Source organism: Peromyscus californicus, unplaced genomic scaffold, assembly GCF_007827085.1.
Source record: "Peromyscus californicus insignis strain IS unplaced genomic scaffold, ASM782708v3 Scaffold_12__1_contigs__length_115047231, whole genome shotgun sequence".
NCBI classification, from domain to species: Eukaryota; Metazoa; Chordata; class Mammalia; order Rodentia; family Cricetidae; genus Peromyscus; species Peromyscus californicus.
The window spans coordinates 2,154,240-2,182,034 of NW_026294413.1; the positions used below are offsets into that span (position 1 = coordinate 2,154,240).

General features: G+C 41.3%; 1 protein-coding gene across 2 annotated transcripts in view; it reads right to left on the bottom strand.

Annotated features, from left to right (window-relative positions):
- Positions 1-27,795, bottom strand: part of Pcca (propionyl-CoA carboxylase subunit alpha) — a 359,494-nt gene that overhangs the window by 292,053 nt on the left and 39,646 nt on the right. For both annotated transcript variants that reach the window (XM_052732382.1, XM_052732381.1), the window contains exons 5-6: positions 8,678-8,791; positions 6,775-6,828 (exon numbers count right to left, since the gene is read on the bottom strand). In XM_052732382.1, the coding sequence (XP_052588342.1) occupies positions 6,775-6,828; positions 8,678-8,791 (168 nt within the window). The remainder of the gene's footprint in view (positions 1-6,774; positions 6,829-8,677; positions 8,792-27,795) is intronic.

Genomic DNA, 27,795 nt, shown 5'->3' on the forward strand with positions numbered 1-27,795 from the left:
GTGGTTGGGACTGGAAACTTCCACCCACACATCTTAAATGGTAAGCTCCAATGGGACCATATTTAATGTCATAGAAATTGTATGCCAAATATGAATCTTGCCCTGACACACACACAAAAGGAAAAAGGCTCCTTAGTTATGAGCTACAAAATTCCAGTGCAAGGAAAAATACCATCCGTCTTTTGGGTACAACCCATCTTTCTGTGATGGGAAGAAAGCTCTTTTGCAGGATGAGTATCTTTTAACTCATAATCTTAGGTCTTCAATAATGTTTAATGCTCAATGAACTTACTATGTTGGAATCATAAGAACAGATAAAGAGGAAGCAGAGAATGATAAAAACCAAGACTTCAGCAATGAGAGATTAAAACAGAAAACAATTTTAACATAATATAGAGGATAGTATACCCAGTAAGAAAATTTTTATTTTTCATTTTTTTAGTATTCTAGAATTTGACAGAAAACATCCACCTCAGTAGAAAGATACAGAAAAGTTAACACATAGACAATGACTTTGAGCTGGAAAAGGCAGGGAGAGACACACTGTGCAGTGAGCAGAGTGCGGAAAGCATGACACAGGGAGGCAGCATGCTTGGCAGCACCATGGAGTCAGGCTTAGCAGAGGAACGGCATTGTTGGTAAAGGGAAAGGGAGGAGGTAAGATCAAAAAAAAAAAAACTCAGGGAAACAAGAAGTAGTGGGCTGTTCTACACTCTCTTCTCTAACATGAACATCTAAGCGGAAGTTTTTGTTTAATCTTCATTTAGAGAAAATCTGATGTCTCACAATGATTTCTTTTCTGAATTTAAACCACTTACCTATTCTTTGCAGCATAGCTGTGAAAGGTTGAGGCGCAGAACTCACACCTGACTCATTTTCATACCCTCAAATGCCTTGGACAGAAATGTCAAAGAAGTACCTTTAATGACTGTGATGGCCACTCTTGGTTGTCACCTTGACTATATCTGTACTGAACTATAAGCCAGAAATGGAAGGCACACCTGGGATCCAGATCTTGAGGCAAGAGAACCTTGACTAATACAGGCATAGGTACCAGTGTAGAGGGGTGTTGCTCTGACAGACCTGACGATGTTTTGGGGAAGATTGTGGAAGGACTTTGGAACTTTGGGCTAGAAAAGCCATTGAGTGTTAAGAGCTCAGTGAGATATTTTTTAGGAGCTTGGAAGATAAAAATGTTTAGAGCAATGCAGAAGATGGAGGCCTGGCTTGTGAAAGTTCAGAGGGAAGTTTAAAGACTCTATCAGGGCCATTTGTTATTCGGAATTAAGAGCCTGTGGTTCTGGTTAGCTGAGGCTGAAGAATCAGCTGTGAATTAACAAGATATCAGAACCACTAAAGCAAAATTCGCTTTGTTGGGATACTTGATGCTAGCTGGCTGGAGCTAAGAAATTAGCGGTGATTAAGAAGAGACCAGCATCACTGAGGTGACATCTTCTGGAAAGTATTTCCTGAGAGCACAGAGAAGCTGTGTTTCAGAGATGGCCAAGGTTGTACCTCACGCTGGCAGCCAGACTTGGTAACATGTAAGCATCATCCAAGTGGTACTGGTTTTGAAGGCATGACGGGGTCATGGAGAGCAGCTGAGGATTGGCACTGTGAGATGCCAGGAAAGGTCACTGGTGAAGGTGCAGCCTCAATGGCAGTTGAAGGCCCAGGAATGAGGGAGTCATGCAAAGAAGTTGAGGGTTGGCACGATGAAGAGAGCCTATGAGAGGCTATTGGTGAAAGTGCAGCCCAGTTTCATCAAGGGACCCCAGCATTTTGGAGATGCCAGTACCATGGGAAGACCACAAAGAACAGCAGCAGCAGTGGGGTAGAGCCAGCCAGAGCCTAGAAGATAAATTGTGTGTGCTGCAGAGGGCAAAGCTGGAGAGGTGACCCAAGCCTTTTGGAGGTGTCCAGAAGATCGGAAGTGAATCCCAGATAATTGTACATCGAGTTATTTATACTGTTGGAGTTTGATTTTGCATGGTTTAGATTGTGACAGTATCCTAGTTCTTCCCTTTTGAAGGAAGTATTTAATTTTGATTTTTAAAGGAACCCACAGCTGAAAGATTTGAACTTTTAAAAGAGATTGGATATTTTAAAGAGACTGAAATTTTAATATGTTTGAATTGGTAAAGACTGTGGGACTTTTTAAATTATTATTTTAATGTGAGATCTTGGGGATGAATAAGGAAGGAAGGAATATGGCTTAATAGCGATGTGTTTATGTGTCAAGTTGTCAAAGGGTCGACTGTACTGGGTGGTTCTGTGTGTCAACTTGACACAAGCTACAGTCATCAGAGGAAGGAGCCTCAGCTGGGGAAATGCCTCAAGAAGATCCAGCTGTAAGGCATTTTCTCATTTAGTGATCAATGGGAGATGGTCCAGCCCATGGTGGGTGATGCCATCCCTAGGCTGCTGTTCCTGGATGTTGTGGGATATTTGTACACTGTGTGAAGATGTATTGCTGAGATTGGTATCATAAAAAGCTGAACAGCCAATTGAAAGAGGTACAGGCAGGGCTTCCGGGGCAGAGAAGGAGGACAAGGAGGAAGAATCTAGGTATGCAGATTTCACCAGAGACTCTGAAGAAGCTGAACATATGGTACAGAACAGAGGTAATCAAGCCACAGGTCAGAATGTAGGTTAATAGAGACAGGTTAATTTAAGTTATAAGAGCTAGTTAGAAAAAAGCCTAAGCTAAGGGCAAGCTTTCATAATTAATAATAAGTCTCCAGGTCATTATTTGCAGGTTAGCGGGCTAAAACAGTCCAAGGAGAAAGCTTGTTACATATGACATCCAATGTGGAGGCTCGAATTATCCAAATACAGTGTCTGAGAAAGCTAAGAAAAGTTCTGGACAAGGAGCCAGACGTCGTCTCTCAGGTGGGCAGATGCTCACAGCTCCTGGCCACTGCCTAGCCACCAGAACCACAAGGTTGGGGGCCTCACTGCTGCCTAACAGTTTAAGATTTGTCTTATTCAGTCAGAGAATACTACAGGCACTTAGTAAAGCCAGGTTCAGACACAAAAATCCTCTAAAAATGATACAGTATGCTTTAAAATGTGCTTAGATGCTGAAGAAAGAAAACTGTATAGTCAAAAAAAAATAAATAGCTTAAAAATAATGAAGTCTCTAAAGAGAGAGTAAAGTAATATAAAAGAAAAAAGCCATGCAAAGATGGGAAATACACAGGGTGTCTGGATCCTGTATGGTGCTTTGTTGGTTTTGAATTTTTTTAATGCTAATAAACAAAAAACAATAGCTACTGAGAGACATTGGATTATGGAAACTACTAAATTAAAACAACCTATATGTTTCTGTCTTTCCTCTCATCATCTAGGTATCTCTTTCTATGTAATATTTCTCACTTCTCCCTACTCAAGAGTAACCTGGATGGTAACAGTGGGGGCTACTCCACCACAATTATTGAATCTACTTTTTAAACTAAAAAGGCAACTACTAGTCTTAAATATTTTACATTGGTATGGATTTGTGTATATTGATACAAATTTAAGGTTATTTTTGTTAGAACATATATATGTTTCTACTCTTGTTTAAGGTATTGTACCTATGCAGCTCATTTAAAAATGTAATGTAAAAGTCTAGTCCTTGGAAGCTATTTAGGATAATTAAGAAATACAAGTTAGTAGTTAGTCATCTATAACAATCAAATTTGTAGCCATGTTAGGTATGTTTTTCAAGGTTAAACAGAGATATAGTTTAGATCGGTAGTCTTCAAACACTTCAGAGACCTACAAAATATGTCATTTAAGATGTTTTAATAACATAAGGCTTTTCATGACAGTGAGACACATCTGCTCCTGACAGCACAAATCTACTTCAAAAAAGGATGATGGGCATCAAAGAACCTCCATATGGAGTTTGTTTTTATTGTGGCAAGGTTAACCACTGAGCAAGAAACTGCCCTTGCCTTGAAGAATAACAGTATGCTGTCCAAACTGGACAAGCAGGATACAAAAGAAAGTAACTGCCAAACTTTGCCAAGACAGGGTAGAACAGTCCTTCAAAATTCCTGTTTTACAGAAAAGTTTGTCAGATATTCTAGGCCTGTAGGCCAAAGATGGATGTCCCAATATTGTAGAGGAACCTTGAGTCCAGGCAGCCAAATGTTTCTGTAGTATCTATAGCTTTGGAAGTTGTTTGTTCTGCACTTCCTATTTACTCAAGTAATATTTTATCCTACTTGGGTCTCTGATGGGGACTGAAGATTAGATAGTTATACAGTTTTCCTTGTTATCAAATTCAGAAAAAGAAAACATAAGAGATGTAAAGTTGATAAGGATGAGAAACATAAAAGCTTAAGTTGTTTATCTAAGATGTTTTTAGTTCTAAAAAGTTATTTTTACAATGGTAATACAAGTTATGATAGAAAATGGTTTAGGTATAAAACTTTGGACTCACCAAGATATGATAGATAATGGAGTAATTACTCTGAATTTGCCAAATGAAAATGGATTGGATATTGTGAATGTAATTCTTACCTGATAATTTTTTATTGTATATAGTTTTACTGTATTAGAGTTAAAATCTTTCCTTTTTACTTAGACAAAAAGGGGGAAATGTGGGATATTTGTACACTGTGTGAGGATGTATTGTTGTGATTAGTGAAATAAAAAACTGAACAGCCAATAGCAGGAGGTATAGGCAGGGCTTCCAGGGCAGAGAGGGATGACAAGGAGGAAGAACCTAGGTATGCAGATTTCACCAGAGACTCTGAGGAAGCTGGGCATATGGTACAGAGGTAATCAAGCCACAGGGCAGAATGTAGATGAATAGAGACAGATTAATTTAAGTTATAAGAGTTAGTTGGAAAAAAACCTAAGCTAAGGCCAACCTTTCTTTTTGGTTTTTCGAGACAGGGTTTCTCTGTGTAGTTTTGGTGCTTATCCTGGATCTTGCTCTGTAGACCAGGCTGGCCTGGAACTCACAGAGATCCACCTGCCTCTGCCTCCCGAGTGCTAGGATTAAAGGCTTGCGCCACCACCACCCAGCTTGTTTTTTTTCTTTTGTTGTTGTTTTTAGTCAAGCTTTCATAATTAATAATAAGTCTCCAGGTCATTATTTGTGGGCTGGTGGTCCAACAAAGTCCAACCAGAAAGCTTGCTACACTTGAATTCTACAAGAAGGTGGGAGGAGCAAGCAATGGGAAGCAAACCAGTAAGCAGCTCCTTCCATGGCCTCTGCATCAGCTCCTGTCTCCGGGAACCAGTCCTGTTTGAGTTCCTGTCCTGACATCCTTCAGTGATAAACAGCAATGCTAAAGTGTAAGCCTAAAAAATCCCTTCCTCTCCAACGTGCTTTTTGGTCACAGTGTTTCATCACAGCAAGAGAAACCCTAAGACAATGACTAAATACATGAATGACCACACTGGCCATATCATTTAACTTTCTCGAGTGTCAAGCATTCACCTATGCCTGGAGGCATGAAGACTATATGGCATGTATTTTAGGGCTTGGCAGGCCACTCATCTCTGTTGTTCCAGGACAAAAGCAGCCATAGACAAATACATAAAAGAATGAGCATGAGTGGGTTTTAATAAAACTTTATTAATAAAATGCAGAATGTATTTGTCCCACAGACAACAGTTTTCCAACACTTTTTCTATACAAATGTAAATATAAGACTACACTATTTGAGAACATTCGAGTATAAGTTACAATAAACAATTCTAGACTATATAGTTCTGCAATCTAACTGTTCCAACTTAAATTTAGAGTTTTTGAGTTTCATCTAGAAATTGAAAACTACACTTATAAGTAATGCTCCAAAGAACAAAATACAAGTTACAAAGTAGAAAAAAAGTAACATATTAGAACAAGATAATTTAATATGTGATATAATTGATACAATCACCACCAAAGTTTTAACACTAATTAAAATTATATTTTAGTTCCTAAGACCTTAGGTTTCAGTGTCATCTTGAACATTGTTATAAATATATCTAAAAAATTAGTCTGATACAAATAGAGGTTCATTTACCTAATGAAGATGGTGTAATGAAGACAACATTCACACCATTAAAGTTTTCCATGCTCATAGTGTAACAATAAATAACTGTAACAAGTCGATGAACAGCGTGACCTATTTACATAAAGATTTATTTTTATTAATCATGTGTATGCATATGTCTATGTAGAGTACTTATATATGAGTGCAAATGCGCACAAAAGCCAGAAGAGGGAGTTACCTGTAGAGCTAGAGTTACCAGAGTTTATAAGTCACCCAATATGGGTGTTAGTAACCAAATTTGGGTCTTCTGCAACAGCAGTATATGCTCTTAACCATCAAGCCTTCTCTCCAGCCCCATATTTACATTTTAAAATCTGAAATTTTTAATTTTAAAATTCAAGGATCAAATAATGTAACAAATTCACTAGAATGGTGACCTTAATTATTTTCCTCTTTTTGGTTTTTTGAGGCAGGGTTTCTCTGTGTAGCCCTCGCTATCCTAGAACTCGCTCTGTAGACCAGGCAGGCCTTGAACTCACAGAGATCCACCTGCCTCTGCCTCTTGAGTGCTGGGATTAAAGGCATGTGCCACCACACCTGGCTTTTTTCCATTCTTATAATTAATTATTCATCAAGACCTAGATTACAGAATGAAAACATTCACTTTTAACAATTACCAAAGAGTCAGTAAATCAATTAGAATGCTATAATTCAGGAGTCCAACACGAACAGCTCATGTCTCTACACTGCTTTCCGGAATAGGGCAATCATTTCTGGCTTCTCATAGACTTACCAAACATCTTGCAAACTCTTTGTTTTCTGACAGGAATCCATACCCTGGGTGTACCTTAGGAATGAAAAGAAAAGGCTCTCTTAACTTTATCATACTGTAAATCTTCCCAAGCCACAAGGTATTCACTGCTCCAGTGTGTTGAAGGTGACTTCCTCAATGGCCAGTTCTATTGCACTTTTCTGAGTAAAGAATCAAATTCCTCCTTTGTTCTAGCACCAGGCAGCCCACAATGGCTTCTATGTCCTACCCAGATGCATTTGTCTACTCTATCCAACAGAAACTCACTTGACTTTTCCTGAGGCTGTTCAACAAGTTTAGAGAACTTCACAAGGGCTAGTGGGTCAAAGAGTTATGATCTACAAACTTTTGGCAAAATAGATGAACATCTCAAGAATAGCTGCTTTCTAAAGCCCACACTTGCCAGGCATGGTGGCACAAGCCTATATATAGTTCTAGCACTTGGAAAACTGAGGCCAGCAGACCTCTGAATTTGAGGCCAGCCTGGTCTACATAGTGAGTTCCAGGACAGCCAGATCTATGTAGAGAGACCCTGAATGAATGAATGAATGAATGAATGAATGAATGAATGAATGAGCCCAAGCTCTAAGCCACACAGTACATCTTATTCCTAATAGCAGAAGGTATTCTAACACTCTCCAGAGCCTTTGTCAAACTGCACTCAAATGGAAGTTTGGTTCAACTTTTACTTTGTACTCTCTATTATTTTTTCTTTTGGTATCTATTCTTTCCTTACTCCAAATTTGGCCAATCACAACTACTCTGTGCTATGTTCCCCACAAGCCACAATGTGCACTCTAACCTGTGTCCTAGTCAAGTCATTTTCACTCTAAGCCACACCAACATCAGTCAGTGCTGGAGCAATTTCTAGTAAAATACTTCTGCTAACAGAAAAGTCAGATTCCTGAAGGAGCCAAAGAAAACCTGAAACAGCTACACACCTGTTGCTTGGCATAGTACAGAATAATCTAAATACTGCACGGCAGGAAAAGACCTTCACTCCATTATCTCATTTGAATAGAAAAAGCCACTGGAGACTGTGTTCTCACAAGTGAGGGTTAAAACCTTACAAGTTTTACTTCTGTTCAACGCTAATACACTGTAAGCATCCACAATATGGGGTCATAGAGTAGGGTTTTATTTAAGCATTTCTTCCTACAGAAATGAGCAGACAGAGCACTAAAGAAGATGCTCCAAGCTGGTGCAGATGCTGGCTGTTTTCATCCAACTGTAGTGATAATTCTGCTTTTAATATTAAACGTATAGTTAGTTCTCTGGTTAAAAACAAAAATCAAAGATTACTATACCTGATGTCAGAAACTAGTTTTTTCCTTGGATTCCACTCCATCCAACCCAAATTAGGGGTGGAGAAAGGATTTACCAATGTAAGTTATTAGCATTTTGTTGACACTAACAAACTGAGATAATTAGCAAATACACTGTTTTTATTTCTAGCAATGCAAATGAGTGTGAACAATTTTTAGATGACTAAATTGAAATTTAAACAGTCTTTTCAGAGCCTGCTTATAACACAGAAGACTGGGATCTTTGTTTTTTGTTTTTAATGCTCTTATTACACTGAAAGAGTTAATACTCAAAACTAATTGGGATTTCTTTCTTCCTGGCAAATGTGGAACTGAACTGAAGCTGCTCCCTGGTGTGAGAGCTGAACCCAGCAGCCACCTGCAGCATCAGCCACCAAAACTGCCAGATGCTACAAAGCCTTTGATTTTCAGTAGTGAATCCGGCCACATTTAACTCACGTGACACAAACTAACTGCAACAGCACTTTCAGTCACTCTTTCTTATGTTTTCTAATACAAACTCCAGCCTTCTGCTCACTGCCTATGAAACAGCTGCAGAAGATAGGTTCATTCAGACTCACAGCTTGGGCCCTGGTTTTCTTAATGGCTTCCATGATGGCATCCACGTTGAGGTAGCTTTTACTGGTGGGAGCTGGGCCAACACAGACAGCCTCATCCGCCATTTTCACATGAACCTAAAGAGACAAATCCCTGCATTAACAGATGCTCTGTAAAAAGAATTACAACCACCCGTAAGCAGATGCAAAATTTCAAATCTGATTGTTTCACAGTTACTCATAGAATCAAATTTCTTTTCAAATACCTGCTAAAAAAACAACAACACAACAAAAAGGCTCAGGGTCTGTATTACCCATGACTTCATTTATTAGGCATGCCTCACCCACTGTCTAACCAAACAATTCCTATAATACACCTGTATCCCTCTTTGGTTCATCCATGCATAAATCTGATATCAAAAACTACCTCACTACATGGAACCAGAATAGTCCAATATTTTAATAACAGGCACATTCATGCCCAGTTCTGAGCAAGCTCCCCAGGAAGTTGGATAATTAGAGGGACTGAATGGAGGGATGCAATGAGTGTCCCTGCACAGCATCAGGTCGGCACCAGGCTCAAATTAAAGCCCAGAACTAAAGAGTTCAATATCATAACACATGAACCAGAAAATTCTAAGAAACATTTAGATACTCTCACATTCGAGTCTTGTCCATCTTACATTTAGTCTAAAAAAAATGGTGTGTATAGTAAGTACTCAATCTATTCAAATTCAGGCATGTGCTTTCCATTTTTAAGACAACTCACTCTACAGTTTTTAGTCTGTGTGTTTTTGCTTAAAAAGAGGCTAGGTAAGCATTCAATAGTGAAAGATAAGCTGTTTAATTCCAAAAAAAATCTACTCTTTTTAAAATTATCATAGTATGTTTATAAACTGGCATCTTATAATGATTTTACAGCTTAAGAAACTCACAATCAGATTATAATTATTTTAAAAGGCAGATACATAAAACTGGGTATGAACATACATCTCAACATTTATGATCCACTTCTCCACTGAGAGAGGAGAGAATCTACAGTAGAAAATATTTCAGTGTCTCTAAGCCATAATCTTCAGTTCTGAACTAATTTTTAAAAACTACTTTTTGAAGTGAGATCTGAAAACTTACAAAGCTGACTTTTAGAAAAAAATCAGAATTCTTTTTATTAATTCAATAAAGTTTTCCAATTCAGTAAATGTCATTGCACATTAAAAGGTAAATGATAACCTCCTCAAGGAGGTTACAGATCAATATCTTAATACAAAATACTCAAATATATATACTCTTGGTTTTTTTTGGTTTTTTGGGGGTTTTTTTGGTGTTTTGAGACAGGGTTTCTCTGTGTAGCTTTGCGCCTTTCCTGGATCTCTCTCTGCAGACCAGGCTGGCCTCGAGCTCACAGAGCTCCGACTGGCTCTGCCTCCCGAGTGCTGGGATTAAAGGTGTGCGCCACCACTGCCTGGCTTTATACTCCTTTAATGACACAAACTGCAAGGAAAGGCAGCCTTGCTTGAAAGGGGCTGTTAACTATTCCTTTGCTGTCTTGGCCTGGCTTGTTCTCACCCTCCTGCTTCTCTACTGCTCTCACACCATTTCAGATCCTGCTGTCATCAACTGTGTTGTTGTCATTAAGGCTGTGCATTTGGTTTGTTTTCTGTAAAGGAAAAATACTTAATGATCCTTTTGAAAGAACGCATTAGCCAAGCGAGGGCGGCTGTTGAAGTCAAGCTCGCATGTGCTTTATACAATGTACCTCTCTCGTGATGTACTGAGTCTTGCTGGGCACCGCACATCTGGGTGACCCTCCTTTAATCAGAACTCTCACAGATGTTGGCACTGAATCACTTTCAACCTGAGAATCTCATTTTAATGTCTTTACCTGCTATATTATTATGACATGTGTATCTCCTCCACAAATCCTAGTGATATACAGAGAAAGACGGTGTCTTAAATTCTTTTTAAAAGCTCCTAACATGCTAAAAGTTCAGGATGGGAATTTATTTAATAAACCCACATTATTAAATGGTAAAACTATCGCCTTTCAAGGAAAAAAGAAAAATGCCAACAATAAGTCATTGTCTTTGAAGTCAAACCTAGCTACACCCAAAGGATGCCTTCTCAGCCCGAGCAATGGGTCTAATAAGTGGCACACATATGGAGGAAAAGAAATCAAAAGACACACATATGCCCAAAATGTCTATAATGAACACACGCGCACACACACACACAATGGGAAAGGAGGGCTCTGATGGTACGGTGACGCCTTGACTCGTCTTGTCTTCAAACTTCTATGTAACTTTCCTGTTATTCTGTAGCTACCATAGTAGACATGCCTCCCTGCATTTTTACAAATGCCTCATAAACATACCAAGGACAAGTTCTGAGTCTAACATGTTGCTGATGATGATTCACATTGTTCTAATGAACACTCCAATTATACATCCCAAGCAGGTCAAAACTGCAAGTGCAAAAATGGACTTGACAGGCAAGGGCTGCACATACACTCACTTCTGTTTCTCAGAAATAGATTTCACTACAGAGGGGTGAGTTATAGCATCTCTACAAACCTACAGTCTAGTGCAGGGTCAGAACAGATGGGCAGAGTCGTCTGAGAAGAAAAACATCTAGAGCCCTTCATCTTATTTACCACAGAGACAGTGACAAAGAGCAAAGCAGTCCAGAAAGGCTTGTTCTCAAGACTATTGAAACTGGGGCCAGGCATGGTGCACACGCCTTTAATCACAGCATTTAAGAAGCAGAGAAATTTATTGGCCGGGCGATGGTGGCACACACCTTTAATCCCAGCACTTTGGAGGCAGAGGCAGGCGGATCTCTGTGAGTTCGAGGCTAGCCTGGTCTACAAAGCAAGTTCCAGGAAAGATGCAAAGTTACACAAAGAAATCTCGTCTCAAAAAAACAAAAAAAAAAAAAGAAGAAAAAGAAGCAGAGAAAGGCAGAGATCTGTAAGTTTGAGGCCAGCCTGATCTACATAGTAAGTTCCCTGGCTACATAGTGAGATTTTGTTTCAAAAAAGCTTTCAAAACTCCATTTGAGCCAGGTGTGGTGGTGCGCACCTTTAATTCCAGAACCAGGAGATAGAGGCAGGTGGACCTCTGAGTTTGAGGCCAGCCTGGTCTACAAAGCAAGTTCCAGGACAGGCACCAAAACTACACAGAGAAACCCTGTCTCGAAAACAAACAAACAAGCAAAAACCAACAAACAAACAAAAAACTTTGAGAGACAGAGAGGAGGAGGAGAAGGACGGAGGAGGGAAGGGGGGAGGGAGGAAGAGAAGGAAGAAACTCCATGAATGTTGACTGTTTGGAATGTTGTTGTTACTGTACTCAGTACATGAGGTGCCTCCCTTGACTTTTGAAGAGATTTTGCTTACCAAAGCTTTTATGTTTCAAAAACTTCAACATCTTGAAAAACAAAATTTTAAGTAATTAAATAGAAAAGGAAAACTACAGCAATCACAGACTTACTTAGGCAAATTAATCCAGCAAGATTTGCTATGTTTCAAAAAAGAACATGTTAGTACTCCCAAATCCAGAAAACCGAGTACTTTCCAAAAGAGAATGCTGGTTTGTATTCAAGCACATGTAGTTTTATATTTTTAATTTTTTTTTCTTCTTTGTAGGAGAGTTGCTTAGATCCTAAATAGTGAGTGTTTGGGTTCAAAGGTGTGTAGCTAGAGTTTTCCTGCCTGGCCCACAGTCAGGACAAATCTCTGTCACCCGCCAGTCCCACAGCCGCTCAGACCCAACCAAGCAAACACAGAGACTTATATTGCTTACAAACTGTATGGCCGTGGCAGGCTTCCTGCTAACTGTTCTTATATCTTAAATTAATCCATTTCTATAAATCTATACCTTGCCACGTGGCTTATGGCTTACCGGCATCTTCATATGCTGCTTGTCATGGCAGCGGCTGGCAGTGTCTCTCTGACTCAGCCTTCCACTTCCCAGCTTTATTCTCCTCCTTGTCCCGCCTATACTTCCTGCCTAGCCAATGGCCAATCAGTGTTTTATTTATTGACCAATCAGCAACACATTTGCCATACAGAACATCCCACAGCAAAGGTGTTACTTTTAAACTTACAGGACTGAAAAGAATCATCTTCCCATTGTCTTTTTTAAAATAAAACTATGCTTGTCTAGCATGCATAAGGCCTTGGGTTCAATACCCAGCACCACACACATACAAATCTAATTACTTAAATGTGTGTATATAGACAAGTTAAGACTGGTATCTAAATTTTATATTTTTGACTTAATAAAAAAAAATCCATATCAACCAATGAGATGCCTGAGATATGCTGAAAATATTCCAGTTACCTCCTATGTTTATCAAGAAAACTGTACCTTAGTGTTAAAATATATAAATATATTGGGCCAGGTAGTACATTTAGCATAAAGTGTGGTCTAAATGGAAGTTCTCAATAACTTCAACTAGTACAGTCTGAGACAGGAAGTCACTTCCTCTCAATCAGATCTGACTGCAAGAGGATAGCCAGCAACACATGTGTCTTCTACAGCTGGAATTTTCTTTGAGCCACCAACCAGCTCCCAAATAAAGATACAGATACTTATTACTAATTATGAATGCTCAGTCTTACCTTAGTCTTGTCCCACTAGCTCTTTTAACTTAATTTAACCTGCTTCTATTCACCTATGTTTTGTCTCAAGGCTTTTTACCTTTCTTTCATTCTGTATGTCCTACTTTTCTGCTTCCTCTGCGTCTGGCTGGCTGCCCACCCCCTGGCATCTCCCTTTCTTTCTTCTCCCCTTCCTCGCCACTCCCCACCCCAGCCTAAATTCCTCCTCCTCCTTACTCTCTCTGCCCAAAAGTTCCACCTATACCTCCTCTCTCACTATTGGCCATTCAGCTTTTTATCAGACCAATCAGGTGCCATAGGCAGGTAAGGTAAAACAGCAACATATCTTTACATAGTTAAGCAGACATTCCACAACAGTCTTCCATGTGATAACCTTCAAGGCAAAATATTCCCCACAACACCAATAGGCTGACAAAATGGAGACTAGATAAGATTCTTGCCTGAACCAGCAAGACTCACACAATTCAACCAGACATCAGGATCCACCAAATCTAACTCAAACATCACCAACACGAAAATTACTAAGAACTGGAAAAATGAAAAAAGGAAAGTCAACTACACAAATCTTGATTTGAAGACTTGAAAAGAGTTAAAAAGTTACTTTCAAGCAATCAGATAAACTCCTACTTTTAAAGAGACAATTTGATCTCTGCACTTGCTTTGGTTATATTTTATTAAAGTAATATATTTAATTCATGATTATTAGGAATGGTAGAATTAAGGACTTTGCTACTTTTCCAAGTATAAATCTCAATCTTAAAAATGACAAGAACAGCCAGGTGGTGGTGGCACATACCTTTGATCCCAGCACTTGGGAGGCACAGGCAGGCAGATCTCTGGGTTTGAAGACAGCCTGGTCTACATAGTGAGTTCCTAGATAGCCAGGACTACACAGAGAAACCCTGTCTTGGGGAAAAAAATAAAAGGCAAGAACCAAACAGCTGCATAACTTCTGACCCTTTTTTTTTTTAAGTTTAGTTTTTGTATGTGAGTGTTTTGCTTGCATGTATATTTATGTACAATGTACATACAGGGTCCACAGAGACCAGAAGAAGGTGTCAGATCCCCTGAAGCTAGAACTACAGCTGGTTGAGAGCCACCATGTGAGTGCTGGGAATCAAACATGGTCTTCTGGAAGAGCAATCAATGCTCTTAATCACTAAGCCATCTCCCCGGCCCCCAGTCCATTTTCTACAGCCTGTTTTTTAACGTCACAAAAGATAATTGATATGGATCAATCAGGAGGCAGGTTCTATATTGGGTTGTTTATTGTTATGTTTTTGTTTTTCTAAGTCTGTCTTGCAGGGATGCAGGGACACATTGCTGATGATGGGGTAAAGAAAAACAGGACTAGAGGTATTTACTACAGGTTCTTTGTAGACATAACAGGAAAAAGAGAGGTATGGAAGAAGACAATAGTGTGGTGATATATTGTGTATCCCAATAAAGCTTGCCTGAGGATCAGAGGACAAAGCCAGCCATATATTAAACATACAGGTCAGGTAGTGGTGGCACACATCTTTAATCCTATCACTCGGAGGCAGAGATCTGTCTGGATCTCTGTAAGTTCAAGGGCACACTGGGCTACATGAGAGAAATAGAGCCAGGCAGTGGAGACACATGCCTTTAATCCCAGGAAATAATGTGGCAGGACACAGAAAGGTACATAAGGCATGAGGAAACAGGAACTCTCTCTCTTGAGGCTGAGGATTTTGTAGAGGTAAGAACGTGGCTGGCTTGTTCTATTTCTCTGATCTTTCAGCTTTCACCCCAATATCTGGCTCTGGATTTTTTATTAATAAGACTGTTTAGCAATTCATGTTACACAACAGACACTAAATTTCCAAGCAAAACCTGAGCAAAAGGCATGCATGTGGAGTTGGTGGGTGTGCAGGCAATAAAGAAAAGAATTGTGGGATACAGCAAAGAGGAAACAGAGATGTACAAGGAAGATGTACAACCCAGGCAAGGGTTGGGGTGGGGGACTGGTGACTAGATGTAAAAAGTAGAAGAAGCAGAGTGAAGGCTGAGGTATGTAGGGTTTGGGTTTGTTTTCTTTTGTTAACTTTGGAAAACTTGAGAAGGAAACTATGTAAATAAGGAACTAAAAACACCTGGGATATGAAGTAATTCAAAAAGAGCAGGAGAGGGAAGAGGGATGGAGCTCACCTCCCACACAAGGAGGACTAACCAGGGTTTAACCAGAAAATACTAAAGGAAAGAGGAGAGAGTAAAAGGACAGACAAGGATAAGGAGCGTATGTGCACACCAAACAAGGACAGGGTGAGGAACAAATACAGGCAGTTTTATTAAATTAAAGGGGCTAGCCTCAGGAAGTTTCTCTTTTATCTATGAAGCAAAAGACAAGACAGTTTTCTAATACAAGGAAGAAAATAGGGGTCAATGATGGTAGAAGCAAATTGAAGAAGTTGGAATTGGTCAGTGGGGACAGGGAAGCACAAGCCAACTAGAGATCCAGGAAGGATGCCTGGTGTTGTGCATTTACTAGTGACTGACTCTTTGTTTTGAAAGAACTGGGGCAAAGTTGGCATGTGTGCTCACATGTTTGTCCATATGTGCATGTTCAGGTACGTGTGTGTTCATGTCAGACTCTTCTACAATCACTGTCCACCTTCTGTATATAGAGGCAGGGTCTTTCACTTGAACCTAGAGTACTAGGATTAGACATGGGCCACACACCCACCGGGCACTTATGTGGGTAACCAAATAAGACATCTCCCCAGTCCCCAAGAGGGGGGCTTAAAGTAGCCTTTGGATTTGACAAATCAGATCCCCCTTGATCTTGGAGACAGACTTAATTAATATAATAATGTAAATAGAAACTAATCTTCCTGGGTTGAAAGCAAATGTGAAGTAAGAAAATAACAATGAAGACTAGTCTTCCATGAAGATAAACTGTAACACGAGGTGTGCAAAGACCCTTCATGGTCTTCCAGGATTGCTGGCGCAAAACACCTTCTGACTGCACACTGGTAAAACTCTTCAGAAACCATCTCTCCCTAGAGAAATGCCTTACAAACAGGTGCTCACAGACCTCTGTAGAAGCCCCTTAGATGAAGCAACAACAGCCAAATAGGAAGATACCCAACACACAGAGAGAGAGAGAGAGAGAGAGAGAGAGAGAACACCTATACAACCTATTTACACTCAAGAAAGTCCCATAAATGGATGACAGTGATTTTGTAGCATGAATCTTAGAGGTCTTATTAATAAAATCAAGCCTGAGGCCAGTTATTGGAATGAATGCTGGAAAATCAGAGAAGCAGAACAAGCCACAGCTTCCTCACCTCAGCAGTTCCTCAGCTGATCCTGTTTCCTCAGACTGGAAGCCTCTGAGTCCTCATCCAGAATGAATCTCAGCTGAACTGCTGCTCCAAAGCCTGAAACCTTACCCAGCTAAAAGCTTCTAGTTTCTGGTCCTCAAGCCTTATATACTTTTCTGCTTTACACCACCACTCCCTGGGATTAAAGGCTCACTTCTTGGGATTAAAGGCATGTGTCACCATGCTTGGCTGTTTCTAGTGTGGCCTTGAACTCACAGAGATCCAGATGGACTTCTGCCTCTGGAATGCTAGGATTAAAGGTGTGAGTGCCACCATTTTCTAGCCTTTGTATCTAGTGGCTGTTCTGTCTCTGACCCCAGATAAGTTTATTAGGGTGCACAATATTTTGGGGAACACAATACCACCACAGTAATTAATGATACAGAATTGGATAGTTCAAAATGAGTGAAATGTTAAACTGTTTGTTGTACATCATTTACCATAACAAAGCCTACACATACAACTATATGGCTCGGTAACAATGACAAGACTATTACTGACAAAAATAGTTAAAGTGCACATTTGAGGAGCTTTGTTACATAGTAGAAAGTAACCAACCAGCTAAGAAATACAGGGATTCCAAAGAAGAACAAAGGAATGAGAAAGCGCCTGTGAGGACAGTCACAGTGATGAATCTGCACTAGTTTACACAGTTCTAATAAAATGTTGTAGCTGGAGAGTTTTCTCTCCGGGTCCCGCCAAGCTCCGGCAGTCCGACAGCCCACTTATAAAATAAACACACAGACGCTTATATTATTTAAACTGTTTGGCCTAATGGCTCAGGCTTCCAGCTATCTAGTTCTTACATCTTAAATTAATCCATTTCTCTAAATCTATACCTTGCCACGTGGCTCGTGGCTTACTGGCATCTTCACATGCTGCTTGTCATGGCGGCAGCTGGCAGTGTCTTCCTCTTCCTTCCTGTTCTCTCAATTCTCCTCTCTGTTAGTCCCGCCTATACTTCCTGCCTGGCTACTGGCCAATCAGTGTTTAATTTATTGACCAATCAGAGCAACACATTTGACATACAGACCATCCCACAGCAAGTCCAGCCCGACCTTCGGACAGTCCTTGGTAGAGGGAACTGTAGATTGAGAAATAATAGATAAAAGAAAAAGACAGAGACACAGGATAGTTTTGAGAGGGCTCTGAGTCAATACCACAGTCGCCCTGAGTTTATTATTCATAGCCTTTTTATACACCAGCAAGAGGAGAGGCAAAAGACCTCCCCCTCTCAAGGTCAAGGTACAAAGCACAAACAAGTGTAAACACCTCCTTAGTACTCAAGACACCTGGTAGCCATGCCTTTGGCCAAAACATCTTGTTATGCAGCCTTGCTGGGCAAAACAAGCTCAGACTCTCTGACTTTGAGTCAAGGTAGAATAAAGCCTCGCTATGGAGTCTCTGTGGGTCCCCACAGTAGTCACAGTAGCATCCCAAAGCATTACTACAGACCACAAGCTGGTATCACTGTCCCATGTATGCTATACAGGAAAAGATGTGTTTAATTTTCTTATCTTACTTACTCAAGTGATGTATGTATGCATATACTAGCTTGGTTGAAAGAAATTTTTAAAGATTAGGCAGTAAGGGAACAAATACCATTGATAACTGTTACTGAACAGTCCTTTCAACATCTCTCAATCCCATTTCCTACCCTTCAGCTATTCCCAGCCTTTTATGTATCCTTCCAGACTTCCGTGAGCATCTTTATATGAATATGTAACATAATAGAATGTTTCATTCTGCATCTAGAGTTTTCTTGGTATAACTTACTCACACTAACAATCTACCTCAATTTCTAACAGTTACTCAAAACTCCTAAGAAACTAGAGGTCAAGCTACTGAACCATTTTCCCAATATTGAACATGGTTTCTAATTTACAGATATTGTAAAATAAAAACTGCAGAAACCTCCAGTTATGAATATGCTAATTTGTACACATACATGTATACATGTGCTTCTGTAAGAAAATACTTGAACATATAAGTACAGCAAACTAAATAACCTAAAGCTTATATCAGCTTACATTCTACTAAGGGGAACATCCCCACACTAAATATAATTGAGCACTTTAATTTCAATCTAATGGAGAAAATATATTTTCATTTTTAAAATATTTATATTAGCAGTTCTTTGTTTGGTTTTTGGTTTTGTTTTTGAGATAAGGTCTTATGCATCCCAGGCTGGACTCAAACTCAAGACACAGCCAAAGATGACCTTGAACTTCTGATCCTCCTTGCTCCAGTTCCTGAGTGCTGGGATTACAGTTCTGTGCCTCCACTCCAGGTATTTTATGATCCTAGGGCTTAAACAAAGATATCAGAGCACAGTGACATAAGGTGGCTAGCATAGTGGGTACACGTAAACCCCTAACAGCAGAAAGCAGTAACCATGCCACAGCCTGTGTGTTACACCACCCCTGACAAACACGGTTCACTGTATTTTTAAAGATTTATTTTTTATTTTATTTCTAAGTGTCTTTGCCTTTATGTGTATCCATGCACTACCAGTGTGCTTGGGGCACGCAGAGCCAGAGGAGGGTGTCAGATCCACTGGAACAAGAGTTAAGGATGGTTGTGAGCTGCCATGTGGGTACTGGAAACTGAACACAGGTCTTTTTGCAAGTGTAACAAATGCTCTTCACCATGAGCCATCTTTCTAGCCCTCATCTCATTGCTTATATTTCTGAATTCAACTCAAATTTTCAGAACAGAAACAGAAAATAGCCAGATTCTTTGTCAGAATGTAACACTCTGACAGGCAGAGGCAGGCAGATCTCCATCAATTCAGGCCAGCCTGGTCTACATGATGTGTTCCAGACCAGCCAGAGCTGAGAGACTCTGTCTCAAGTAAATAAAGGGATAAAACCGATAGTCAGTTCCCTTTGTGTTGTTTCTATGGCAATCACCAACAGGGCCAGACATTCTTAAACGAGCATCTCAAATGGTACACTCTGATGGGAACATATTTAATGGGATGGAAATTATATACCAAATAACAGTCTTGCCCTGATGCACACACAAAAAAAGGAAGAGGGCTCTTTAATCATGAGCTACAATTTTTCATATTTAACAAAAACAGCAATATGAAATTATCAATAAACTAATATATAAAATTGATACGTAAAAATATAAATTTTGAGAGAAAAATTATAAATGTTTTTCCATTTATGATGAGTACATACATATCAGTAGACACACTGTAAGTAGATGATACCACTAGTTGAAAGTGTGTTAAAGGACCAGTGAAATAGTTCAGTATGTAAGGCATATTCAATCCACAGGACCCACAAGGTGGAAGGAGAGAACTTACTCCCCAGAACTGTGTTCTGACCTCCATCCACACTGGCAAATGCGAGGACGCGCGCGCGCGCGCGCGCGCGCGCGCGCGCGCGCGCGCACACACACACACACACACACACACACACACACACACACACACACACACACATATCCATCCACATTTAAAGGACTAAAATTGTAGCTCAGTTTGTAGTGTGCCTGCATAAAACAATGGGTTAGGTCCCCAACACTACATAAACTGGGCACAGTGGCACATGCCTATAATCCCAGCCCTTGAAAGGCAGAGGCAGGAGCATCAGAAGTTTAAGGTTATCCTGTGCTACATAGTGAGTTCAAGGACAACCTGAGATATATGCGACTATGTCTCAAAAACAAAAACAGAAAAGGAAAAATGTTAACTGCTCTTATCAGCTTTCTATAAATTGCTATAAATGATACCTGAGATGAATCAACTTCCTAAAAGGAAAGGTTAACCGAGGCTCATGGTTTTAGAGGCTTTAGTCTATGATCAATAGGCCCATTACTTTGAGTCTGGGTGGGGGGAGGGGCGTGGAGTATATCATGAAACAAATTGTTACCTTCTGGCCAGGACTGAAAGAAGAAAGGAAAAGGGGCTAGGGAGCATTCTCCCCTTAAAAAAAAGGTCCCCAGTGACAGGAAAACCTCTTAAAAGTTTCTATACCCTTAGAACAGTTGCAAGTGGACTAACCCTTCTCACTACTTCCTTTGAGAACACTTCCAATCCAAACCAGAGCAACACCTAATCTACAGAAACACCCTAGCTTAACTTCCCATAAACTATGGAGTATTGGTTCTTTTCCCTCCTGATTTTAGGGCTAATCAGAGCTCTAGTTTCTGCCACTATCAAGCATGGGGGGGGGGGGGGGCAAAAGGCTCATCCTGCATACAGCTAGCCTGGGAAAATATCCAAATTCAGAACTAAAATGAAGGTCTCTTCTGAAGCTGCATCACTTTTGCAGAACTGTAAAATCAAAGTGTTTAAGATAGCTATGAGATGCCAGGGGCCTTCTACACATGGAACCTTACAAAGCGGTTTGTGTAGTTTTGAAACCAAATCCCTTACCACTCAGAAAGCGTTCCAGCTGAGCCACATCAGTACAGCCTCGGGATCTATAACACTTAATTAGAATAGTTCATGGAAGATACTTGCCTAGATTTAATTATACAGGCTCCTTTACTCAATACCTAATATCCATTTGGGGAACAGAGCATAGGCTAAGAATTACTCTATGATTGACTCACAGAAGAACTCAACACTCAGTTGCCAACAGAATAAAATACTTTCCAATACTGTTTACAAGCAGTTTTACCCAAACTTAACACTTTCCTTCTAGACACATGAAGTTCTTGCTCTTAAAAAGCCCGTGTGTTCTCCAGCAGACATGTTCTCCTGCCCCAGCTCCTCTGGAGGACTCAGCACAGGCACAGCACTCCTGCCCCAGCTCCTCTGGAGGACTCAGCACAGGCACAGCACTCCTGCCCCAGCTCCTCTGGAGGACTCAGCACAGGCACAGCACTCCTGCCCCAGCTCCTCTGGAGTACTCAGCACAGGCACAGCACTCCTGCCCCAGCTCCTCTGGAGGACTCTACACAGACACAGCATTCCTGCCCCAGCTCCTCTGGAGGACTCAGCACAGACACAGCACTCCTGCCCCAGCTCCTCTGGAGGACTCAGCACAGACACAGCATTCCTGCCCCAGCTCCTCTGGAGGACTCAGCACAGACACAGCTCTCCTGCCCCAGCTCCTCTGGAGGACTCAGCACAGACACAGCTCTCCTGCCCCAGCTCCTCTGGAGGACTCAGCACAGACACAGCACTCCTGCCCCAGCTCCTCTGGAGGACTCAGCATAGGCACAGCACTCCTGCCCCAGCTCCTCTGGAGGACTCAGCACAGACACAGCTCTCCTGCCCCAGCTCCTCTGGAGGACTCAGCACAGACACAGCACTCCTGCCCCAGCTCCTCTGGAGGACTCAGCACAGGCACAGCACTCCTGCCCCAGGTCCTCTGGAGGACTCAGCACAGGCACAGCTCTCCTGCCCCAGCTCCTCTGGAGGACTCAGCACAGGCACAGCACTCCTGCCCCAGCTCCTTTGGAGGACTCAGCACAGACAAAGCTCTCCTGCCCCAGCTCCTCTAGACTCTTCCTTACTATGGGCTCCAATTCAGATAAAGCATCAGATGTCTGCCATGACCATCTTCAAACCATTGTCTGAAGATGGGCGATCGAAAGAGTCTTAAGTCCAAAGGGGCAAAACACACTCACTAGCCCTCAGTAAGCCTTGTAAGTAATCTCATTACAAATTTAATTCCAAATGCATAACTTTCACAAACTAATCTTTGATACTAAGCAAAACCACAATTGTGTGATCGGCTTTTTTCTGTGGTCCTCATAGACTTGGGTACAATGCAGCATGTACCAGAGGACTGGCACAGTGAGTTCACACCTGAAAAGCTTCTGTTTCAAATGCACAGCAGTGAATAAAGTCTACAGAAAACAGGATGACAGATGAGCAAAAGTAAATGGCAAACACTTCATAAAGTCAAAATGAGAAAATCACGTAACAATGAACAAAGCTAACCAACTGTAAGTAGCTTCTTTGGAAGCAGGAAATGCCAAATTTGAGGAACAGGACACTTGAGTGTTGGCAGGAACAACAGGCTAAGGTGGAGCTGCCAGCTCTCTTTCAGCTCCTACAGCTTTTGGAGTCAAAATCAGAAGCAATTTTTGTGACTGTCTGGCACAGCTGTCCACAACCATGATCTTAAGACCCAGGCACGGATCTGCAATGCATAATGCCAACTGAGACCACTAGGAAATTGTTCCTCAAGAGAACTGAGTGGGTTGTTTTGTTAACCATTTGGAGGGTTTATGGGAAGGGGCAGGAGACAAGGCAAGGATGAGAGAAAAACCAGGAGAGAGGAAAGCAAAGAACAGGAAGCAAGGGGTGAGGAGGTGGAAAGGGGGGACATTTTAAACCTTCACTACAAATAAAGCCCAGAGACCAAAATTCCAGACCACACTACAAACTAAGAAAACCACCCACAATTCAGCAGCAAATAAAACAGTCCAGAAGAAATCAATTTTGCCAATCTGGCAAAAACTTTCAAACATATCATTTTTCATGAATTAAAGTCTAAACATTTTGTAATTTCTATACATCTCTCCAGATTGTCATATAAACTTTTTCCTTTGATATGTTAACACTATTGAGACACTGCTAGATTTCCTGACATCTACACATCCCGTCTATATTCATTTCCCATTGCTTGGTGCTCAAAGCACTAAGTGTGGGAGCCCACAGAGGTTTCCTAGTGAGATCTGAAGCAGCTTTACTAGCAGGACTGCATAAGAGGATGACTGGACCATCGGCCTGGGTACCAGGTGTTTGGAAGGATCTACATTTGGTTGTATCTAGCAAGGGGGGGGTTTTTTGCCTCACCCCTTGGCATTGTTATAAAAAGCCCTTTTGAATAAAGTTCTGAGCCAGTGGATAAGGATTCAGGCCCTCCCCATGTTATCCTGTGTTTCTATCTGTTTCTCTCCCCTCTATCCTTCTATCTAAATCTCTTATCCCTCACTCCTCAAAAGTACCCTGGAGAAAACGGTTGGGGCAGGTCCCCCACAAATGGCACCCAAACAGGGACCAGGGACTTGGAAAAAGGAGAGGGGGGCTGTCATGAATATAAGGAGGCATGCTGATAAGGAATTGAAAAATAAAGGCCAAGGTATTTTATTCTCAGGAGTGAAAGTAAAGTAGCTGAAAGATGCCCAAGTGAGGCTGCAGCATATCTCTCTATCTAGATTTCTTTCTTTTTCTCTCTTTCTCTCTTAATCTCTATCTACTAAAATTAGGTTTAAAAATGGTAGTATAAGTAAGTCATAGAAATGTAGGCTTAAGTATATTAGGGTAGAATAAGCTTTAGGTATAGGGATAATAGAAACTTAGGATAGAGTAGGTTTTCCCCTAGCATGGAGGAGACCTGGGATGCAGAGGGCAGCGTTCAGGACCTGGTAGCCACTATGAACTTGGCAGTCTGAGCAGCTTCAGAAGCTCCAGGAGCCACCAACAGTGGCAGACGCCAGAGCAAGTGGTGCCAGCCAGGCATCAATGCAGTGCAGGTGGCAGACACCTGAGAGCCAGCGGAGCAGTGAGGTTCTGTGTGCTTTCTGCGGTGAGGAGCCATGGTGAGGGGGATACAGTCAGTCAGGTGCTTGTGAAAACCTGACTGACATAGCTTGAGGCTACACTTAACCTTGACAAGCCAAGCAGAGACACAGGACCAAAGAGAGGCAAACAGCAGGCAGCAGCTTGAAGTGCAGCAAAGACTTTGGACCCCAGCTGCCGGAGCTGGTCTGTATCTAGGAGCCACAGTCACTGGCAGCCTGAGCCCGGCAGAGACGCTGCAGGAGAGGCAGAGAGTCGAGTGGGCACCTGGAGAGCCAGAGTGCAGTGTGCCATGGCAGCCTGAGGTGTTTAGCAGAGCCTGGAACACAAGAACCACCAGGAGAGCAGGTAACACAGCCAGGGTGCAGCAGCCACGACTGGCCATGGCTGGGGTCCCTGCCGGACCCCAAGCGGTGAGAACAGAGCTGGGGTGGTCTCTTGAACTCGTGTGGCATGAGGTGATTGAAAGCCCTCAGGACCTCAAAACACAAGGCTCCTGGGAACGACTGGTTACAAGAAGCAGCCGGACAGACTGGGACTGTGAAAGCCAGGAACCAGTTTCTGTTTGCTGGCTGTAAGAAAATCTCTTTTGAAAGGACTCTGCCCCAGCCAGCTAAAAGCTTTTGCCCTGGAGCAAAAATGGCTTTAGGGGAAGGCCACAGACTGCAGAGCACAGCTGTGGCAGAGAGCAAAAGTTTCCAAGAGGCTTACTTGAACTGAAAAGAAGTCTTGGTCATAGGACTCCTCATATTTGGAGCTGTTTGCTTCAGTTGTTACGACTCTGACGCTGTACAAAGACTTAAGGGCAGCTGACGAGCCAGCCCTCATTTCGATATCAGAAAGTATTCTGGAACTTCAAGACTGGTGACAGAACTAGTTTTTGAACTTTCCAGACCTAAGAAATGAGATGGACAGGAGTGATTCCATTGCAATGGGACAATTTTCACTTTACCTATACATAAAGACTCTATTAACTGTGGTGAGTCACGAACTGTTTTGTGTTAAAAATGGAACTGTTTAAATGGAGACGTTTGGGTTTTTTCTAATCAAGCTCAAGATGAAGCTTAGAAAATTATAAAGAAAAGGGGAAATTAATATCCCTCAGTCTCTTTAATTTTTTTAAAAAATATTTTCTTGTTACTTGAGTGGATTAATGTTAAGCTGTGTTAGTATACCCTATGTTTTGTATAGATCTATTAAGAAATTGCTTTTGGATGTTTGATAAAATTTTTAAAGTGTTAATGGATTGATTGCTTTTGGATGTAGGTTTGTAGGGATCATAATTGTGTATAGTAATATTTATGTTAGAGTTACTATGTTAACCTGTTGGAGCCCACTAGGTTTCCTAGTGGTTGTACCCAGCAGGACTGCATGGGAGGTTGACTGGACCACGGGCCTGGGTACCAGGTGTTTGTAAGGGTCTAACTAGCAAGGGGGAGGTCTTTTGCTCCACCCCTTAGCATTGTTATTAACAGAGCTTTGGAATAAAATTCGGAGCCAGTGGATAAGGATCCAGGCCCACCCAAGTCTATCCTGTTTTCTCTCTCCCTCTATTTTTAAGTCTCTTATCCCTTGTTCCTCAAGAGTTCCTCTGGTAAGTAAGTGTGGGCGCTGGTCTCCTACAGATGGCACCTGAACAGAGACAAAGAAAAAAATTTTTTAAAATCCTTAGGGCATGGCAAAAGGATTGTAGGGGTTGTTGCAAGTGTAGGCATGCTGATAAGGAACTGAAAAATGAAGGCAACGGTATTTTATTCTCAGGTGTATAGGGAGGAGGTGAAGGAAATACTGCAAGGCTGCAGCGTTAGAACTCTCTCTATAGATCTCTCTCTCCTACCTATAAAAAATAAAGAATGTAGTAATATAGTGCAGGAAGAAATTTAGTGTTAGGAATATAGAAAAGAAAAGGCTTAGGGTAAAGTAGGGTAAGATAAGCCTAACTATGGGGCTGTGAATGCAAAATCCTTGGGAGGGGGTGGAATCTATCTTCTTTGAACTTAACAGGCAGAGAAAAGCTCTTCTTTGAGCTTATCAGGTAGAAAAAAGATTCCTATGGAAGCTTTGGCCTGGGGACAGTTAAAATGCTAAAAAAGCAGCAGAGGATAGAAATTTCCCCTGCAGCGGGGGCGGACAGAAGCAAAAATCCTCTGCTCGATCAGCAGTGAAACATCGTACCCTCAGAATTAGTTCCCTCCTGGCCATGAAGCCAAAAAGTGTAGGGAACTTTTGGGAAAGCTTGGTAATCTCTCTTTCTTTTGGGAAAAACTTAATCTCTCTCTTGCTGTGGAATGTTCTGTATGGCAAATGTGTTGCTAATTAGTTAATAAATAAAACACTGATTGGCCGTTGGCTAGGCAGGAAGTGTAGGCGGGACAAGGAGGAGAATAAAGCTGGGAAGTGGAAGGCTGAGTAAGAGAGACACTGCCAGCCGCCACGATGAGAAACAGCATGTGAAGATGCCGGTAAGCCACGAGCCATGTGGCAAGGTATAGATTTATAAAAATGGATTAATTTAAGCTGAAAGAACAGTTAGCAAGAAGCCTGTCATGGCCATACAGTTTGAAACCAATACAAGTCTCTGTGTTTACTTGGTCGGGTCTGACGGCTGTGGGACTGGCAGGTGAGAGAGATTTGCCCTGACTGTGGGCCAGGCAGGAAAACTCTACCTACAAATGGCGTCCAACGTGGTGGCAAGAGTTTCCACCTAAAAACTGAGAAAGAAGATTCTAAAACGGAGCTAAAAACAGTTCCTAACTGTCTCTCAAATGAGCAGCAGCTGCTGGTTTGAGCTCCTTGTGGGTTTCTGGTGTGCACGCTCAACCTGCAGTTTGTCGGGAATGAGACCTCTGCAAGTGGCACCTTAAGCTGCATGGTGGATTTAGCCTTTGCAGGTACAAAACAAAAAAAGAGGTTTCTGGACTACATGCTGCTTGGATAAAAGCATAGACCCATGATAGCTCCCAGAGCTGGTGGTAAACGTAGCCATGTTGGGAAGCTGAGGTGGATGGAGCCAGCAGCCACAGCTGCTGCAGTTTAAGGCAATAGATTCACAATAAGACAGATTCAGATGTAATAGTTTACAATGTGTGTAAAAGATACGTAGGCTTGAAAGAGACAAAAAAGATGATATATAGAGTTATAGAAACAAATACATAGTTTTAAAAAATAAAGTCTTTAAAGAGACAGTAAAGGTAGTATAAAAAATAAGCCACGTAAAAATGGATATTACACAGAGAATCTGGATTGTGTTGTCTTTGGGACTTTTAACTGCAGAAAAACATTTGATTGTAAAAGCTGTTGAGTTATGTCAAAATGTATACTTTAAAGGTACCTTGACTTCAAAATTTGGATATAAGGATATGTTGCTTTGGAAAAGAGTCTCTTTTGTTTCCATAGAAAGCCAGAGGCTATGGATTTGTTCAAGATTAAGATACATCAGGTTTGACCAGCCAAGACCCCCTGAAAGGTCTCCAATGACACCATGGCCCAGATGATCCAACATCCAGAATGGTTTGAAGGCAACTGGCTCAGACGATACACCCTCATGGACTTTTCCATAATCCTAAAATTTCCTTTGTATCCCCATAAGATACAGCGCCCCCCTCCAGCAGGAAGTAGTAAGAGAAGCTACGCCCAAATTCCCAAATTATATGTAATTTTACTTTGTTAAGGTTAAAACCTT